This window comes from Carya illinoinensis, chromosome 8 (genome assembly GCF_018687715.1).
Source record: "Carya illinoinensis cultivar Pawnee chromosome 8, C.illinoinensisPawnee_v1, whole genome shotgun sequence".
In the NCBI taxonomy this organism is placed as follows: Eukaryota; Viridiplantae; Streptophyta; class Magnoliopsida; order Fagales; family Juglandaceae; genus Carya; species Carya illinoinensis.
The window spans coordinates 21,402,475-21,422,155 of NC_056759.1; the positions used below are offsets into that span (position 1 = coordinate 21,402,475).

Below are 19,681 nucleotides of genomic sequence, written 5' to 3' on the forward strand. Positions count from 1 at the left end.
ACGGCGGCAGATCGGTGCAAAAACTGGTCGGCTTGAAGGTGGATTTCCGACTAAACGGCGGCTCCGTTGGTGGTGGAATTTTGTGGGGTGGTTCACCGGAGGGATGAGAAGATTTTGGTGGGGGTGGTGTGCCGCACGGTGGCCGGCGGCGGTGGGTCTGGGCTGATGAAGCTTTTGGCGTGAAGAGAGAGAGAGAGAGAGAGAGAGAGAGAGAGAGAGAGAGAGAGAGAGAGAGAGAGAGAGAGAGAGAGAGAGAGAGAGAGAGAGAGACGGACGAGGGGGTATCGCGCGGGAAGGGAGGGGAAAAAGGAAGAGAAAAAGAAAAAAGAAAAAAAGAAAAAAGAAAGAAAAGAGAAAAAAGAGAAAAATGAAAAAGAAAAAAGAAAAAATGGAGGGAAGAAATGAGGTCCAATCCTTATTCCGAAAACCAAAACAGATCCGCCGAAAATGACATTAAAAACCGTAAAACGATTAAATAAAATAAACACCGCATCAAATAAATATAAACTAATTAAAATACATTAATTTAAAATAAGTACACCAATATATTAATTAAATTAAAAAATAATATTTCAGTAAAAATACACGTAAAAGCGAGTCGTCACACCATAGAATAAAACTGAAGAAAAGATAGAATCCCGAAAACAAAATCTCCCTCAAAATGGAAGACCCTGCGTTCCTCTTTCTCCAGCGTCCAGGTCCGCACATCACTGTCTGCTTTTGTTCGTGTCCATTCCTAAAAGCCAAATGAAGTCAGTCTAGCCTCCTCTCTCTCGAGCAAGCCAGTGTCTCACTCCCGCTTCCCTCTCCACGGACCAAAAGTCCCCCAGGATCAAAATGTGAAAAGTCACCCGGCCCAAGTCTGGCCTCCCCCCCCGTTCGTAAGTCCCCAGCTCAAACGAAAAAGTCCCCTGCTCACTCTTCGTGCCGCGTCCTCTACCAAAACAAGCCAACGTCCAAAGCGCCCCAGCTGCCGTGCTCTGTTTTATTTTTGGCCCTCTACAAAGCTACCAGCGTCTCTGAGATGGAAGAAGAGAAATAAAACTATCTCTGTTCTGTGTCCTCCTCTCTAGTCCGTAAGTCTTTTTTGTCGTTCGTGTCTTCCCTAAGCCCCAGAAAAAATAAATGCCCAGCTCATTCAAAAGCTCTAGAAGGCACCCCAGCAACTCGTCCTTAGCTCGAAACGAAAAAAAAACAAAAAATCTCACTCCCTCGTTCCGTAAATCCAAGACTTCCCTTTTTTTTTTTTTTTTTTGCTCCCGTCCAGCCTTTTCTTTTTTCCTTCGTCCAAGACTTTCCCTGCTGCCAAAAAGCCCTCTCGCTTGATGCAGAACAGCTGCCGCCTGCTGTGTCATATGTCTAAAACAAGAAACTGTTGTGTTACCTTTTCTATTTCACTGCATGTTTAAACATAAAAAGGGCAAAAGTAGAAAAGGAAAACACTAACCTTAAACAAATGAATTTCATTTCTAGCCCTTTTATCCATAGACTTTGGGAACAATGCAAGAGGCACGGCTCTTATTTAAAAGCATTCCAAAAATAAGAAAGGAAATAACACAGAAAATTAGAAACTAAAAAAAAAAAAAAAATTAAAACAACATAATTGTGTTGTGCATATTAGAAAATATTTCTCAATTAAATCATTGTTATAAAAGTTAAGCAGAAAAATGATATCAATCTATTAAAAATCGCAACTCATATTTATGTTTATTAACCATTTTTTTATATAAAACTAATAATAATATCATAAAATAATTAAAATGTATTTGTTCTAAATGTATGAAATATACAATGTTTAAGCTCAATCATCTCACAATATCAATTTTTGACATTTTGGAAATAAGTTTCATGTTGGCATAACCTAGTCTTCTATGTCATAGCCAACTAGTTTCATTTTGAAGTGAAAAACAAATAGAATCTTGTGAGATAATTTTTTCAAATTCGATTGTATAAACATTGTTACTTGTAAAATCAATACAATAAATATTACAATCATGGTCACACAAAATAATGCACTTATCCCTTTTGAAAGTGACTATAAATGTTTTAGCACATAATTAACTTATACTCAAAATATTATACTTTAAACCTTCAACAATTAGAACATCTTCAATTATGAGAGAAGTCTCATTATCTATTTTGTCTATTCCCACAATTTCCCCTTTCTAGCTGTTTCAAAATGTCACGTGTCCACCTTTATATGTAAGATTAATGAGCTTAGTCTTGTCTCTCGTCATGTGTCTTGAGTATCCACTATCTAAAAACCATTTATTTTTTCTTATAAAGGACTTCATGCATACCTCACAGTCATCTTTAGCCATAAGACAAAAATTTGTCGATTATTCATTACTTGTTTCGTTGTCTGACCTACTTGAATCATTATCCCATTTAATTTTCATTGTTTTTTTACTTTTGTGTTGATCCTTCTTTAGAATAGGACAATTCGCCTTGATATGTCCAGGCTTATTGCATTTATAACAAGATAAAGAGTCATTTTTACCTGTATCTTTCTTGAAAAACTTTTTGAAAAGTTTCCTTGAAAGAGCTTTATTTCTCTTTAAGAATCTCTTAATTCTCCTTATTAACATTGCAACTTCTTCATTTTTATCATCAATTTCCTCATCTTCATCAGCTTCACTTTCATGATTAACATCTTTAAGTGCCAAGCTTTTCTTTAGTTTTCCTTCGTCTTCTCTCTTTTCAATGTGTACTCATGGGTGATAAGTGACTCAATAGTTCATTTACCTCGAGTTTCTTAAGGTCTCTAACTTTAAAAATCATCATCACTTTTGATTCCCAGTGTTTTGACAGAGAGTTGAGAATTTTCTTATTATCTCTCCAAGTTAGAATAAACCTTGTTGAGAGCTGTCAAGTTATTTATAATGTTAGCAAAATGACTATACATAGTAGAAATAGATTCATCATCATTCATTTTAAACATTTTATATTCATACATAAGAATATAAATTTTTGATTTCTTGAATTGTGAAGTCTTTCATAAATTACTTCCAAGTTATCCCAAATTTCTTTTATTGCCTTACATATTATTATACTATTGAACTTATTCCCATCGAGAGTACAATATAAAAAGTTTATAGCCGTTGAATTCAATGTTAAAAATCTCTCTTCACAATCCAACTCTTCTTCTTCCTTTTTGACCTTTACTCCATTAACAACTTTTGTTGGGATATAAAGTCCTTTTACTACGCATTTCCAAATTTCAGACCTTGAGTCTAAATGAATATTCTCATTCTAGCTTTCTAAAATGTGTAATTGTCTCTACAAAATAGTGAAGGCTGACTACTGGATTGATCTTTACCAAAGTTAGCTGAAATGTTAGCCATAAGATCTTAATTCAAAAGATAGTTAATCTTACAAAAGAGCCCATACTCTGATACAATTGTTGCCCAGATGACTAATACAAGAAGTTGGTGAATTAGGTTGTTTTTAAAAATTTAATAATTATAAACCAAATACACAATATAAAATGTGAATAAAATATGAAACAATAGTAAATATAAAGAGGGTAAGAGAGAAGAAAACTTAGTATTTTAACAAGGTTCAGCCCTACTGCCTACGTCCTCGCCTCAAGTTACCCTTTAAAAATTCTTAAATTTATTATTCATCTTCCTTCAAGTGGAGATAGAAACCTATTACACTGTTGAGTAATATCGCTTCAAAGAATTTGTGTAGAACACCTTCTATACTTACAATCACATTACACATGGTGATTCAACTATTCTCTGTGTAGAATTCCTTCTACACCCATAAGTGATGGGAACCAAGGTGGAGATATCCTTAAAGATCCCTTGCAAATTCCAAATGGGCCAATTACAAGATCAAGAGCCAAGAAGATCAAGGAAGTAATGCAAGGATTAGTGCAATCCACTTGGGATGAAGCTAGGAAGAGCCCAACACTCAAGATGGGTTTGAAGGAAAAAGAATCAGTTTTGATCCACTTGATACAAGTTATGAAAGACATGACTTAAAGATTGGGCCTATTGTTGTTAAGGCTTTCAATTTGTTTAACGGTATTTTATTATTAGTTTAGAAGAAGTGAGCTTGAGGATGCTTGGCCCACGTATGTCTTATTTCTAATGGACCAGGGTTATTTTTGGGAAGACCTTGTATTTTTGGCCAAGGGTTTATTTGGAAAGTTATAATTTTATGTCTCACTATGGTTTCAGAAGTTACTGTAGTGTGGTGTATGGCATTGTTCACGCTACAATACCCGACGCATTGTTTACTTAGGGTTTTTGGGGATTGTTTATTTAAACCACTTGTAACCTCATTTGAGAGGCAGACTATATGGAATTGTCATTGAGGGTTGAGTTATCTCCTCTTGTTCTTCTTGAACTTCTGAACTTATCAAAGGTAAATCAAAACCTTTGTGGCATTCTTCCTTTGTAATCCAGGTTCTTGAGATGGGTTCTTCAATGGGTCTAGATTTTAACATAATCTAGGTTCTTTGAACGAGTTCTGATCGGGTCTAGATTCTCCATCCATATACCTGAGTTTGGCTTTCTTGGGGTTGTTTTTCCAGTATTGTTGCTGGGTCTCAAAGCGAGTTTATTGGGATTCACATCAATAAGTGTTTATACACATCCTTTTACTGATACTAGAATTGATAGTGGGTATGTTATTAGAGAACACTCATCAATAAGTGAAATAAAAACTGTACAACGCAAACTATATCTCTAAAAAAATGAATAAGGCTTAAGACTCAATGCATAGAAAAGATAGATTGAAATGTTTGAATGAATGTTGTAAAGTTTGTAACTGATGTGTAGTCTTCTAATTTTGAAGATCTTAAGTGGGCTATTTATAAACATATAAGACCTCATTTTCAAATTTAAAAAGATTCTCATGTGAAAAGGGAGCACACTCACTTTTCAAAATCTTCAAATAAAGTTTGTCATTTTGCAATTGTCATAGATAACATTATTCACTTTTAAAAATTTTCAAATCTAATCTTTTACTTTTTGCATATCACAAAATGAGTATTATTTACTTTTTAAATATATCATGCACAAGTAAAAAATGCAATTTTTTGCTTTATGAGAAAAGATTAATTTTTAGCCTTAATCTAATTTCGAATTTTTTCAAGAGATGTACAAAATTACTATAAGAGTTTTTTATTTGTAAGCTTGTTCCCTTTCTTGCTCAAGTTTGATTCATTGATATACTTGGTTCTATTGTATAAACAACTTGAGCTTAATATTTTTTTTATGCTTGAATTCATTTGTTATCATCAAAATACATATATAGATATATAATAATATGATACTTGAAACCTTGGGTTCAACATATATTATTCACCAAGTATTGTTAAAATCTTTTCCAGTGTCCAAATAAAAGTTCTTACCCTGATTTGGATATTCTACATTGTGATCTGAAAAAGACTGGACTGCATATCACATAGCACTAACACATAAGTTACTATTCACTTCACAAATATTGAAAATAACTTTGAACCATAAAGTCCTAAATAATCCCACGAAATTAAGAGTATCTCAAATAAATCGAAATGCATTTTCAAACAAATGTTGCCCAAAAATCAAAAATCGTTATTGGGCTATAAAATTCTAAATATTCATCTGATGAGGGTGCGAAAGTACACTCTAAATACCCTATTATTGGATTAAAATGCTAAAATGTGAATATAAATCATAGGAATTAATAAGTATTCTTAAATTGAGTTTCTATTTACATTGGGATACTCCTAAGCATTTTTTTATATTTAATTTCAGAGTTTATAAAAGAGCAAGTCAAGCCTAGTCAAATTCAAAGGAGGACATTCATGGGGTTTGAGAGCAATTTGGAAGAAAAGAAAAAGGAAAAAAATCACAAAATAAAACCACAAGAAGTCCAAATCCGAAATTAGCTAGGAGACAGTCTGGATATACTTTAGTCTTTTGACTGTAACTTTTTACTCACATATCAGATTAATGCGATTCTTGATTTATTAGAAATCTGTCTTAAAGGGCTATAACTTTGTCTCTGGTAAGGATTTCCAAATTTGAACTCCTAAAAGGTGTACGTGGGTGCCAAGATGAGTCCTAAAATTTAGGCGATTTTTTTGTGCGGAAATTAAGAGGACATTAGGGTTTCTTTCCTATCCTATATAAGCATATCGTTGGCATGAAATAGGAAGGATATGAGTTACAAGAGGCAAATTTGAAGAGAGGAGAAAATCACTTCCATGGCTACCGTTTGCTTCAGTTTTTTGTAGAGATTTTTGTTATCCATTATATTTATGGGTAACTAAATTCTCAAGTATGGCTACGAATGAACTTGCACATTAGATGATATTTTTAATTTATGTATTTGATCTTCAATTACTAAAAAACTCTTTTTTTTTTATCATTCTCAATTCATTGTTAATGTTTTCTTCTCCGAATAATCATAGAATTTATTCTGTTTATGGATTCGGTCATGCTTTTTCTATTGAATGGATTAATTCTTTGATTATGTTTAGTTCAATTATTTATCTATATTAATTTATTTTTTTGCTACAATATCGCTCCTTGAGTATATTGTCATCGTTGGATTTTTACAATAGGGATAGTAATTTACGTATTTTAAAAGTGATGAATGACTTTTCAAAGGGTTACATTTGATTTAATTTTGGTTTAGAAATTTATACCTTCCGATTGAGAATTTTGAGAATTGAGTTCCTAATTGAGTTATCCAATGAATTAAGAATAATTAAAATACTAGATTTGTGCAAGGGATTATCGACGCTCTACTGTTCATCAAATTTGAGTAATTTTTCCGTTAATCATTTTGCTTCATTTTAATTTACAGATAAAATTAATCTTTATTTTCAATTATTTATTTAATATTTTTCTTTAATTTATTTGTTCCTTCTGCTATTCTTTTAAATTGTCTCCTTGTGGAATTGACACCCCAAAACTGTGCTACAACTATCGCGTTATTCTTTGGAAGTAATCATCGGAAACTAATGGCACAAACTCTTTCTCATTCACAAGCTTCCAAGTATCTCAACTAAATAAAATCGCATTTCTAAGACCTAAGTAAGTAAGAAACTGACTATACTAACAGATTCAAACCTAAGCGACTACACGATTCGTGAGATCTTTCCAGATTTTCATTATGTTTATAAACCTGAAGAAATTTATCTACTGAATTTTTGACAGTATGTTACATGTAGTACTAAGCATTTTCCTTTTTTGCTTAGTATTTCCGAACAAGGTCATTTTGGAAGCTTTGTTTAATGAAAATATTCCGCTTTATTTTACAAATATACGGAGTATTTAAGGTTAGTAGCTTCCGGTTAATCTGGCTTTACAAACTACATAGGGGCGGGTTGTTACAATTCCACTTCATTCCGGTGCCTCCAAAAGACAATCCACAGATTTCTACCCGAAGAAGCCCATCCAGCAACGTAATTAAAGGGATAAAAGATATAAGATGATTTTACACAAAAGTAGAAAGCGAATATAATAATACAAGAAAAGGTAAAAAGAAACTACATTATGCAACAGGAATAATACGTTTTCATCAAGAACTAAAGTTGAAATCATTAGCGGTAGGCTGTAGAAGTAAGAAAATGAAGAGCGGCAGCTGCCGCTGATGATAATTATAACTTATTAAGTAAGATCCACTCATTTCTGGCTTTCTGCTGATGAAGAATAGTGTTACAACCCTGATCTAGGGTTTGCAAGGTGAAGAGGGTCTGTGTGAGGTTTCGGAACAGAGGAGGAACTTAGAAGTAGAAGGATCGCGTGGACTAATATGTGTTCTTTGGTCAACTACTTAGTTTAACTGAAGTTACTTTTGAGTTGAAGATGGGCTGGGTTCTGGACTCAATGGGCTCCGGCGACATCTCTGTTTTATTTAGGTTTGGCAAGTTATCCTAAATGGTCTAGGGGTTTGTTTCTTAAGGCCCAGTTGCTTTGCTTTCAAACTTATGTTTGTAGTTAAAGGCCCACAGCCTCTATTGTAGCTTTCAAATTAGAGTACTAGTACGGAAGGATAATTATAACGCATTATGAATTTCAGTAATGTTACACTCGTGAAGTGTGAAAATATCATGTAATTATTTTTTAAAAAATGTAAAATGTATTATTAAAAAATAAATTGTATTTTTAATGTAAATTTTATATTTATTCCTTTTATTTTTCCAAAAGGATTACGGTACTTTGAGTATCTTATGATTGCAAATATTATTTTTCTTCTGACTTAGAAACTCTTCTTATTTCTGCTGTTTTTCTTCTTCATATTCTTTGGAGGATCTCCCATCGAAGAGAGCATTTGCCGGAGATTTTATCAAATAGCTGAGGTGTGTTACAAATAGTCACCGAAAAGAAAGATTCAGGCCATGAGAACTTGCAAAAGGTTGCTTTACATAAAATACTGGAAGAAAAATTTGAACATTAAAATAAGAAATCGGCTTTCAGGAGATGAAATGTTCATAATGGATTTTACCATATGCGACAAGATTTGCTGACTTTTTTACAGTCCAGCAATATGAAATTCGGGAGAGCCAAGTCTGTCAACTGAAACACATTTCAGAATAACAGAATTACTTGACATGAACTCTGTACATCTCCAGCAATAGGAAATGAATTTACAGAACTTATGCTTAAACCTCAAAAAGATTTTAGAATGTAAATGACTCGTATCTTCATTTTTCTGTGTCAATATTATCATCACCAGAAGGCATCTGTCTAGTTTCTGACAATGAAAGGCGCCGGGGCTTTCCCGAGACTGCTTCAACAAGTCCCTCTGATGAAAAATTTAATGCAGCAGTCACTGAAGATGACCCCAGCAAATGCCGGACAGGGACATCAGCTGAAGATGACGCAGAATGATTGTATGTGAAAATTCCCATAGGGTGGTCAAACTTGCAACTCGGACCAAATTTGCAGATACCATAACGAGAATAGAAGATGCACAGAGGCTCTCCCTGTCAAAAATGAAAGAGCAGCTCCAATCAATATGCACCGAAGAACATATAAACTAGTCTGAAACAAAACAACAAAGAGGGGGTGGACTTCGTGAACCATTTGGTTTTCGTACTAAAAATCTCTCAAAACACATACTTTGTACTTTACAACATATATTTAGAAATCCCAAAAGGAAGTTTCAAGGAAAAAAGGACAAAGGAAAAGAAAATTCTAGTTCAATCAATAGTTAGGAGCAGAGCATGAAAATAATGCCTTTAAAATACCTTTTAGTGTCTTTTTATATAATTAGAAATGAACTGCTCAAGTGTACATGAGAATAGGTAACTTCGCGGATGTTATTGCCACTAGCAATTTTAGAAGTACAACCAGAAAGAACATAAATATAAAGTTAGAAAACCCTCAAGCAAACCAAATGGCATCCAACAATCGTAATCTCATGAATTGAAGTGTTGTATAGTTATGAGACAGCCTCAAGTATACTTAAAGTGTAGCTTTTTTTTTTTTTTTAATTTTCTTATATATATATATATAAGATATTGAAAATGTAGTTAGTATAGTTGCAATGGCTTCACTTTTCTTCTATATTGTTCTCTCTCTCATTTTTGCTACTTCTATGAAATACTACAAGGCTATAAGCATCGTAAGAAGCATTGAATATTACAAAATTTTTTAATGCTTAAAAAAACCATGACAGCTATAACTCTGGTATAAACTTGGCAATTACGAGAGTCATGCAATAGATGTAACTACAGTACAGTTATGCTTCAATCACTTAAAACAAAGCACATCCATCATCAATCGTGCAAAGGCTGGACTAAGGCCTCGACAGCATATTCAGTCTGCAAAGACTAACAACTAATTGCCTCATGCTACTCTGAACTACTGCAAACTGTTAAGCTTGTAATTTTTTTAATATGATTTTATGCTTGCAAGGCCCTAATGAAAGTCAAATAATTGTCAGATATTTATTCAATAAAATTTCATAAGTGACAAAACAGAGACTGATAACACTTGGCATAGCTAAATACTGTTATGAAATAGAAAGATTGAATCAGCACTGATGATGCAACTCACTGGGCGTAAGGGAAGGCCTATGGGACTCAAGACACAGTCAGGAGCAGGAATTAGTCTTTCCCTCGGATGATGGAACCGACAAACTGCACCAAACTTACAATCACCAGTCTTCATGTAAAACTGGCATTCAGGCTGGCCAGGTCTCTCAGGAAATACATTCTCTCTCTGCAATGCGTAGAACCCCACAGGGACAGAGCCTGAACGAAGTGGAGAAAATGTCCCCTGAGATCCTGCATTAGCTGATTCACCCTGTCCTAATGTTCCATAAATCTGACTATTTCCTACTGTTTGCTGCGGGGTCTCTGAAGAGGAAACTGATCCAAGCTGACCCTGGAAAGAAACAATCCTATTAGCACTTCAGAATCAGTGCTCACAAGTTCCAATATGTTTATTTTCTCTTTAGAAGAAACGTCATACAATGAACGACATAAATTAAGGATTTGTTGTTTGTTCTGTGTAGTATAGGGATGGAGGTAGCCCCGTTGATCCCTTGTATTGAATTGAAATTCCCCATCTGCAAGTTCATTAACTTATGGCTGTATGTTCATGAAGCTCATTTTCCTCTTGATCAGATGCCTAGCACCCTAGACATGCTTGAATGCAATTGAATCAAATTTTAAATTTAAATGCAACCTTTCTCTCAAATAAAAAATACAACTAATATGTGGGAAATTGTTCAGTTTCAAGCCTCAATAATATCTCAATCACGAAACATCCATCTGAAAATCATCTTAGCACATCCATCATCTCTGCCACAAAATATCACCACCAGCTGTTGACAAGAAGGACCACTACTCTACCGCAGTTGGCATCACCCCAACATCTTTAATTAGTAGTGAAATATAGGCATAACAAAGATAAAGCACAAAAAGGACTTGAGTTCCACTAACCATTAGATCAAAATTTGGAGGAAGCAAAAGATAGAAAGTTAAAACTTATAGGCCCACCACGCGAGTCATTGCTCTACATATTTCTCATAAATACCAAATCTACTAGAGAAAATATATAATTCACACTCCTTTCCCCCACCTGTTCCACCCTTCCTATACTTTTCTTTCCCTCCCCCCTTAAGTTACCTAATATAGTAGTATAAATGAAAACAACTAAACAAGCATACAAAATCCAAACCATATTTTGTGGAAGGAGCAGAAAGCTTACGCTGTATGCATTCCACCCAGGAACTGACAAAACTCCCTGATGTAGAAGCAAAGGTGTGTAACTTGAAGGACCTTGCCAGCGTGGACTGGGGATAAAAGATGCTCTTGACCAGTTTGTAATTCCTCCTGGGTATGACTGTTGACCAGGCGTAGTTGGAGACTGCATGGCAGAATACACAGGAGAGCCACTCAATGAAACCATCATATTTGTTGGCTGAGGGTGGTGGAATTTACAAGTGCTTCCAAACTTGCATTGTCCGGTTCTTAAATAGTAGGCACATTGAGTCTCATTCTGCATTGAGAAAAAAAGTAAAAATAAAAATGATGAAAATAACAAAATTAAATTTCATCCATCAAAGAAGCAAAGATTCAGCTAGAAAAGAGCAACGCCCATTTCATATATGAGACAGATGCTTCCAGCGCCACATAACATATTGAACTGAAACGCCCAAATATAAACTTTCAGTAATGAGCCAACCATGCAACTGATGTTGACCAAAAATGGTCACAGCCAGGACCTTCGTATGGAAAGGTCATTTTTTTACATCAGTGGAGAAGCATGCATGATACCTGGGGGAGTTCTATAATAAATAATAAAATAAAATTAGAAAAAAGAAAAAGTTTTAACTTTGATTTGCTATATGGGCGGCTTTAATGATGTGTTAAAAGCTTGGGCGGCTTTAACGATGTGTTAAAAGTATTTGGAAGACTAAGGCACCCCTAAATGTAATCCTTTCTGTATGGACTTCTTCCTTGGGGAAGATCCTCATATTAGACAACCCAAGGAAACACCAAATCATTGTCATGGATTGGTCTTTCATTTGCAAAAGAAGTGGGGAGTCCGTTGATCATCTACTACTTCATTGAGACATTGCTACAACCCTATGCAACAACTTCTTCATTAGAGTGGGACTAGCTTGGGTAATGTCGAGAAGAGTGATTGATCTCCTAGCATCTTGGAAAGGCTTTCAAGGTAACTCAAAAGATTGCAGCAATCTGGAAGATGGTCCTGTTATGCCTATGGCGGTGTCTTTGGAGGGAGAGGAACGAAAGAAGTTTTGAAGATAGTGAGCGGTCAATGGATGAACTTTATTTTGTGTACTCCATTGGTCAATGTAATTGATTTTAATGGCATAAACTTTCATGAATTTCTTGTATCTCTATATTACAATGCATAGGTAATGCTATTGTATATGTCCTTTATACTTGGGCTCTATCCTATTCTTATTCTCAATAAAATTTTGTTTATCGATAAAAAAGTAAACTTAACTCGGCAATACTTTTTACAACTGTCATATATTTAGAATGCTATTTTTCTTGCAAAGACTAAGTTTAATGATTAAGTTTCTTTCAGAGGTTGGAACGACATAGTATGCTGTTCATGTTTACTAATAAAGATTGCTTTGGTTTTTTACTTCTCAGAAGAAAATTCTTTGGTTTTGGTTTACGGAATTCTTGAATCTTTGCACTCCAATAAAAACGGTGGTGCATCTTATCGCTACCAAGGAAGGGGGAGCTACAAAACCGGTTAACATACAATGATGAATAATAAGATGATGTGCTAACTGTGTGAACTCTTTGTTAAATCAAGCAAAACACTTAATTTACCGGCCGAAGTGGATAGCCTAAAATATTTAAGGCAACTCTTCCAGCAACCCCAGCCTTGTCTCTAGGATGATGAAACTTGCACGTTGCTCCAAACTTGCAAGTTCCTGTCTTCAGATAGTACTATAGAAAATATCAAAGCAGAATATTTGTTGATCAAGCCTTAGAAGAAAGATTAAATATCTAAGCAAACTGAGAATTGGAGTAAAATTGGTTTCCTACATTTTACTATTAAAATACAAGCACGCATGGTCCAAGTATATGATGACTATTGGCATATTGCAAGTTCATCGTCTTTATAATGATAATCACCAGACAACAATCAAGGGATTATTTCAAAATAAGTATTGAGCCATACCAAGGAAAAATAATAATAAGAAGTAATAGAATCCTTTATAGCATAATTTTGGCAGTTAACATTTGTGAGTCGATTGATGTTTCTTTACCAGATTATATCAATTATTGTCTAACATCCAGCGGTCCTTTTCCTGAATACTCCTTTGTCTTATCATAATATTTCGCCCACATACATGGAATGAATAGAGTGAGGGCTGTATATAGGAAAATAGCTCCAACTTATTTAATAAATAAAGAGGGTGACTTGCCCTCTCTTTCTGTATGTCCATGCACCATTTGTCTTCATCAAATTTCTTAAAGCTTCCTGACTGAAAGGAAATAGGCCAGTAGGTGGAGATGCCCAACAAGAATAGATAGCCATAATCATGTACATGCTGAACAGTGTTGGGTATGCTATGAGAAGACCACCAGCTGAAGTAGGATTTTCATAACAGTAATGCCAAAAATTTCTCAAAACAAATTGGATCAGGGCACCATCTGAATAGAAGGTAAAGTTCAGCTTCACTTGAAGCTTCTTCAATTTAATCAAATGAAGAGGTAACAAGTAAAATCACATGATATACTGCATGTGAAGTGTGTCTCTCTCTTTTGAAGATGGGTTTTATTCATATGTCATGATAAGCCTAATAGAATGATTTATGATCAACATTCTTTTAAGTATGCTGAGAACAACATACGCACCATTTGATAATAATTTGAATTTAATATCAATTTTCTAAGGACAACATAACATAAATTTGCAGTGGATTGGAAGGTTCATCCACTGCCTCCTGCCCCATCCCCACATCCATAAGGGCTTAGGTAAATTTATAAGATTTATCAAACAAGCTCATGCCAGGAGTCGCCTCTCTCTCTCTCTCTCTCAATTTTCTGGTTTTTCTATCCAAAACTTTATTGCTTGGACATAAACAGGCCAAACCGCAATAACAATATTACAAGTATACTATTTCACGCCCAATAGTAAGAATACATGACATACTTATTAAACAAGCAATTCTGCCAACTGGATGGAAATACATGCCTGACATTCTGGTTGTCCCACTCTTTCTGGAAACTCCCCCTTCATCCTTGCAGTTGCAATAGCCTAGAATAAAATAGAATCTCGTTAGTCAAGCTTCCCAAATATGAACATCATATAAAGTTGAAATATTAAAATATGAGATTCAAAAAACTTATTGTGGGATGAACTCAACATCAAATATCTAATACACGAAGTATACCAGCTAAGCAAAAGGTGCAACAAGTATACTAAAGTCCAGAGGAGCATGTGAGTGTTTCTGTTGCAAGCATCCATATATAATGAAAGAGTAATACTAGATATTGTCATGGGTTGTGCAAGCACCGCACACTCCTTTAGAAAAAGAGTGGAGTCCACTTTTAAAAAGTTAACTTTTTCATGTGGGTCCCATATTTACTCACTTTTTGCAAAAGAATGTACGGTGCACTCTATGACTGCAATATCATTTCTCATAATGAAATGTATGTCATACTCAAGACAGCATCTAATCACGATGGTTTAATTGTGGATGGGAAAGATATGCATATGCATATAAAACAATGTTCCACCCATCCCTTACTGCTCTGACTTTGAATGTACCTAAAAAGTTAACAAAACAATCTACTTGCATATTCTAACCTAGAATCAGACAACAAATATTTTTAAATCTATTTCTTCTTGTAATCATTGTTAAAGGAAATATTTAGTTTAGAAAAAAAAAAAAAAAGTGATAAAGATAAACAATAACAATCCATCATATAAAATTGAGTTCAAAAGATTATTCCAGAAACGCTGCAGCTCATACCAGCTTCCTATTAGGAGGATGATTAAATCTGCATGTCGCCCCAAATCTACAAAGACCTGTTCTAATGTAATAAGAACAATCTGGCTCTCCAGGACGCTCAGGATATTGCCCAGAGTCCAGTGTTTCACTTGATATCAAGTTCATTTTCCACATTGCATCTGAAAATACACTAACGTAGTTAAACAAAAAGAAAGGAAAATAATTCCCCAGCATTCATTCATCCAAAATTGATATTCCAGAAAACTCAGATGCTATGCTTTTTGCGTATTGCTCTCTACCTTTAAGACAAATCATCACTTAAAACTAAAATACAGAGTAATTGATTACAGCATAAAAAACCATACAAAAAGCAAACAATTCCAGATTCAAGATAGGGAATGGAAAGAACAAAAGCGGACCAAGGTTTTTATTCATTAGACAAGCGCGCCCATTACAGCACCTCTATTATAGAAGCGAAAGCGATGTGCCTTATTGACCAGCCGAAGAGCATCCTTATAAAAGAATGAATGGAAAGCAGGCCCCAGTAAGCCACTCATAGGAATAGTCAATTATAGGCTCCCAAATCTAACACACAAAGATATGCCACAGAGAGTGTCCTTTCCTTCCAAGGGCAATGTGAAAAGCACAGTCAAAGATCGAACTGAAGGATTTTTATGGGGTGGAGTGCTTGCTTCTTCAATGAATGTGCTTGATCTTCTGTCTGATGGAATTCCATTTTTATGCTCATGTTGTCTAAAGCTAAAACAAAAATTTGAGAATTCTGCATGCCGGACCGAGTGAGGGAGGGTTGTATCCGATCATTGTGGGTCATGCTAATACTCCTACAGGGTATTCTCAAGGCTTGTTCAACACAAAGGCAAGCAGCGACGTATGGCACATGCGGTTAGGACACCTGCATCCTAAGATACTTAATAGTCAAATAGATCTTTGACAGTCCTATTTTCGTCCAACCTAGAATGGAGTCCCCTCCGGAGAGAGATGTCCCCTCTTCTTTGCCCAGTATTTTTCATTTTGTTGATTGAAAGAGGATAAGTGCTATCCTTTGAGTACAGGGAGGGTTTGCTACAGTAACTCGGGCAGTTGGTGGCCCCTTGCGAGAGTAGCTGGTCCTTGCCGCTCATGAGTGGTAGCTCACGCTCAAAACTCCACCAACTAGAGAGTCCTATGGCACTTGCTTAGCAGCTTTAGAAAATGAGAGGCTCATATATGCATATCTGCTGCAATAGTAAGAAGATTTAAGCCATATATGCTGTAACCATAGACAAGTAAATAACATCCTTTCTAAATTCCTTTCCTCTACGCATATAGTTTTCAATTCTCACAATATACAATCATTCAAAATCAACATTCAAGAGATCTCCAAAGCCTTTGTTTTACATATTAATCTACCTTTAAGATAAATTATCACTCATACAAAATATAAGTAATCTACCACAGCATAAAGCAAATATTGAATGGAAGAGCAACGGGGTCCAAGGCACATAAGCTTTAACCATACAAAATTAAAAAGCTTTCTTTCTTAAAGTCCTTTACTACTCGCATATGGTGGTTACATCTCATATGCATCCCTTGTAAAAGGGAAAAGGCACCACTTGGCTGTGGATAGAAAAAGAGAAGGAACTATTTTTTTTTTTTTTTTTTGTCTAAGCAGAGAAGGAACTATTTAATATGATATAGATATGGCTAAAATAATAATAATAATAATAAAAGGAGAAGAGGATATGCACAATGCTACCAGATAAAAAATATTGTTTCATTCAGTCATAAAGAGGATCTTGAAGGAAATAAATTTTAGAAAATTGAAAACACAGGGCTGCCACAATTACTACTTTACTAGGGCACATGCATAACCATTTAGCTTGACGATTATGAACTATTCATTTAGTAAGCCATTTCAGGACCCAGAACCTTTATTTTTCTTGTCGACTCTGGTTTTTCATGCCTACGAAAAAATAAAACAGCTATGAGGCTCAAAGCTTACATCAATTGATTAATTCAAAGATAGTCAACCCATTAGAAAAATATAATTAAAAAAATCATGTATTGCCACTAAAACATTTCAAACAACAAAAAAAAAGCTTTTAGATCAATAACTGACAAAAATAGCAAAAAGCATGGATGAAAAATTTAAAGAAAAGATTGAATCACATCTTCTCTTTTCCCTAATTTGCATCGCACAAAAGTGAAAAATAGCATATTCACAATACCAGAACTGTATACGATTACTCGCATAAAAAACTGTAATTTTGAACACATCAATCAAGAAGAGACAAAGGTCAAAATTCAATACTGGTCAATCCCAAGTCAAGAAAAAGGTCAAAATCATTCAAGGAACCAAAAGATAGGCAATAAACCTTTGAAAATGATATGGACCAGAGAATTGGTAACAGATAACAACACAACATGTTCCTTCAAAATAAAGAACACAAAATGTTGACATACCTTAAACTTCATATCTGTAACCATTGATTCAACTAGACTTTTTGATACATTTGGGGAGGGGGGTTTCGAATCCAAGACCTCCATTTTGGAGGCTTGGGGGTTATGCCAATCAGGCCACAGGCCACAGGCCATTGGCCTTTTTATTCAACTAGACTAACATTTAATACTCTCATGGAAAAGCTCAAATTTAATATGTATAAAAAAAATCTATAGAAATTTAAGCTTCCTATCAATCACAAAAGGGGCAGAATAGACATATTTACACACCGTAAGTATGAACAGAACGTGTATCGAATTAGAAAAAAAAAAAAAAGGAAAAAACATGTAAAATATAGAGCAACTAAATTGTATCTAAAGAAAATAATTATGAAAACAAAAGCATGACAACAATACCAAACGTAAAACTTTGGGAAGAAAATAAGCAGAGAGAAATTTTCTAATTTAAGAGCTACTGCGAGGAGAAATTTTTGGAATGTTGCAAAAACATTAAATAAAAAGTTAGAAATTGAAGGAAAAAAACACAAAAAAAAAAAGAAAGTTGTAAAAATAGAGAGTAATTGCAAACTCTTTTTATTCATTATTTAAAACGAAAATTTACTTGAGAGAATTAAATTTCTAGCATTGGCCCAAACGGAATTCATCAGGGGAAAGAGCAGTAACGACAACTCATGATCACGAAGCAGCCATCACTACCAACAAACAAGTGGAATTTCTGCAAGCAAATGAAAGACAGAAAACGACAACCGCGAAATCACATTTTGAAAACAAAAGAAACATAAGAAGGAGACCTTCGTTCAGCGGGGCTCCTTCGATCACGGACCCCGCCGCTCGGGACATCGGAATTCCGGCGTCGAACTCCATCGCTCCATCAGCACAGCGATGACACTCTTTCACTCTCGACCGGAATTCCCATTCCCCAACCAAAGCAACCAATCACCACCACCACCAACTTTCCCTCAAGCTCTCCCCCGTCCCGCAGCGCCGAGAAACCAATCGACCAAAACTAATCAGGAGGCCCAATAAGAAAGCTTGTTGGAGAGAGAAACAGAGTTTTGGAGAGGGGGAAAGAGAGGAGCGTTCTCTTCTCCTCTCCACAAAAACGAGAATAAAAACCAACCGTCCAACCAGACAAAAGCCTCTTCCCAAGTCATCTCTTTCTAAGTTTGCTTTTTCACCCGCGTTTTGTCCAAAAAACACAACCTTTTCAAAAATAAAACGGACGCACATTATCTTACCCACTCGCAAAATGGGCCACCTACGTCAAATCGCTTGCTCCGATTGACGCGTTTTGGAATCAACAGGATTTCCCATTCGTTTTCAATTGACGGTCTATTTTAAACATTTAAAGTTTATATCCTTGTCTATAAGATTCATCAAATAGGAAGTGTGACACGTGGCTGCTGAAGGGAGCGAGTAGTAGGGTTTTGAAATGGTGGAGAGTGGGGCTGAGGCGGTACTAAATAGCAGAAACTCCTACCGGTTCACATAACTGCTTTTACTTTTTCCACCATTTTTTATCATTCCAGTTAGGACTGCCAAGGTTTCAAAAAATTAAAAAGAAATTGGAATTTGCATTGGATGAGTATGTAAATAGGGAAATACTAGAAGAGCATTCAAGAACATTAATTTTAAAAGGGAAAAACCAAAAAATTCCTCTCCTAGGGTTTCCTTTGTAGAGGTTCTCGTACTGCCCTTGTGCAGTGGTCTTTGTTCTACGGTGCTGTAAGTATGATTACGGAAGATGATCTTCCTGTGCTCTACACAAAGCTTTCTTTAACTGAGAAGGAAAGTGAAGATGTGGTTATTGGGCTGGAGAATCTGGAGGACGTTTTGCCTCGAGGAGGGAAATGCTTGTTTATGCAACTTTTTACTAGAAAATATTTCAACCGGGAGGCGTTTAAGGGTACGATGAGGAAAATTTGGAGGACTGTAATGGGTGTCCGGTTTCGCGATCTCTCATCAACACTGTTTCTTGTTGAGTTTGAGGATGCGAGTGATAAGGAGAAGGTTTTGAGAGAGGGGCCATGGTCTTTTGATAAACACTTGGTTCTATTTGCTGAAGCGGATGGTCGCCTTCAAGTTAACCAGATTAAGCTGGATACAGCGTCCTTTTGGGTCCGCTTACATGATTTACCCATAATGGCTCGTAATACACATGTGGGTCGGAAGCTTGGGGAGAAGATTGGTTTAGTGGAAGACGTCGATCTGGAGAATGGTGAAGTGGAATGGGGTGAGTATTTGAGAGTAAGGGTCAAACTTAATGTGAAAGATCCTCTTCTACGGGGATCTAAGTTATTTGTTGGAGGTGGTC

At 35.4% G+C, this 19,681-nt stretch overlaps 1 protein-coding gene across 5 annotated transcripts; it reads right to left on the bottom strand.

Annotated features, from left to right (window-relative positions):
* Positions 1 to 8,352: 8,352 nt before the first annotated feature.
* On the bottom strand, positions 8,353 to 18,524 carry LOC122318585 (zinc finger CCCH domain-containing protein ZFN-like). Of its 5 annotated transcripts, none has more exons than XM_043136086.1 (8): positions 18,159 to 18,522; positions 15,368 to 16,142; positions 14,929 to 15,086; positions 14,148 to 14,210; positions 12,773 to 12,892; positions 11,166 to 11,456; positions 10,008 to 10,337; positions 8,353 to 8,932 (listed from the first exon to the last, which is right to left on the bottom strand). In XM_043136086.1, exons 2-8 carry the CDS (start codon positions 15,462 to 15,464, stop codon positions 8,651 to 8,653), a joined length of 1,341 nt encoding a protein of 446 aa, XP_042992020.1. In that variant the 5' UTR covers positions 15,465 to 16,142; positions 18,159 to 18,522; the 3' UTR covers positions 8,353 to 8,650. The 5 variants fall into 5 exon arrangements, with proteins under 5 accessions (XP_042992020.1, XP_042992019.1, XP_042992022.1 ...); XM_043136085.1 differs by having other exon boundaries at positions 15,368 to 16,145; XM_043136088.1 differs by lacking the exon at positions 15,368 to 16,142 and adding an exon at positions 16,837 to 16,870.
* Positions 18,525 to 19,681: the final 1,157 nt, after the last annotated feature.

Bases quoted from the DNA above. Each gene is read 5' to 3' on its own strand.
- LOC122318585 (XM_043136086.1), bottom strand. From the start codon at position 15,464: ATGAGTGGCTTACTGGGGCCTGCTTTCCATTCATTCTTTTATAAGGAT. The intron at 15,087-15,367 runs GTGCTGTAATGG...GTGTATTTTCAG, and splicing joins CTTTCGCTTCTATAATAGAG to ATGCAATGTGGAAAATGAAC. The intron at 8,933-10,007 runs GTGAGTTGCATC...CATTTTTGACAG, and splicing joins TAGGCCTTCCCTTACGCCCA to GGAGAGCCTCTGTGCATCTT.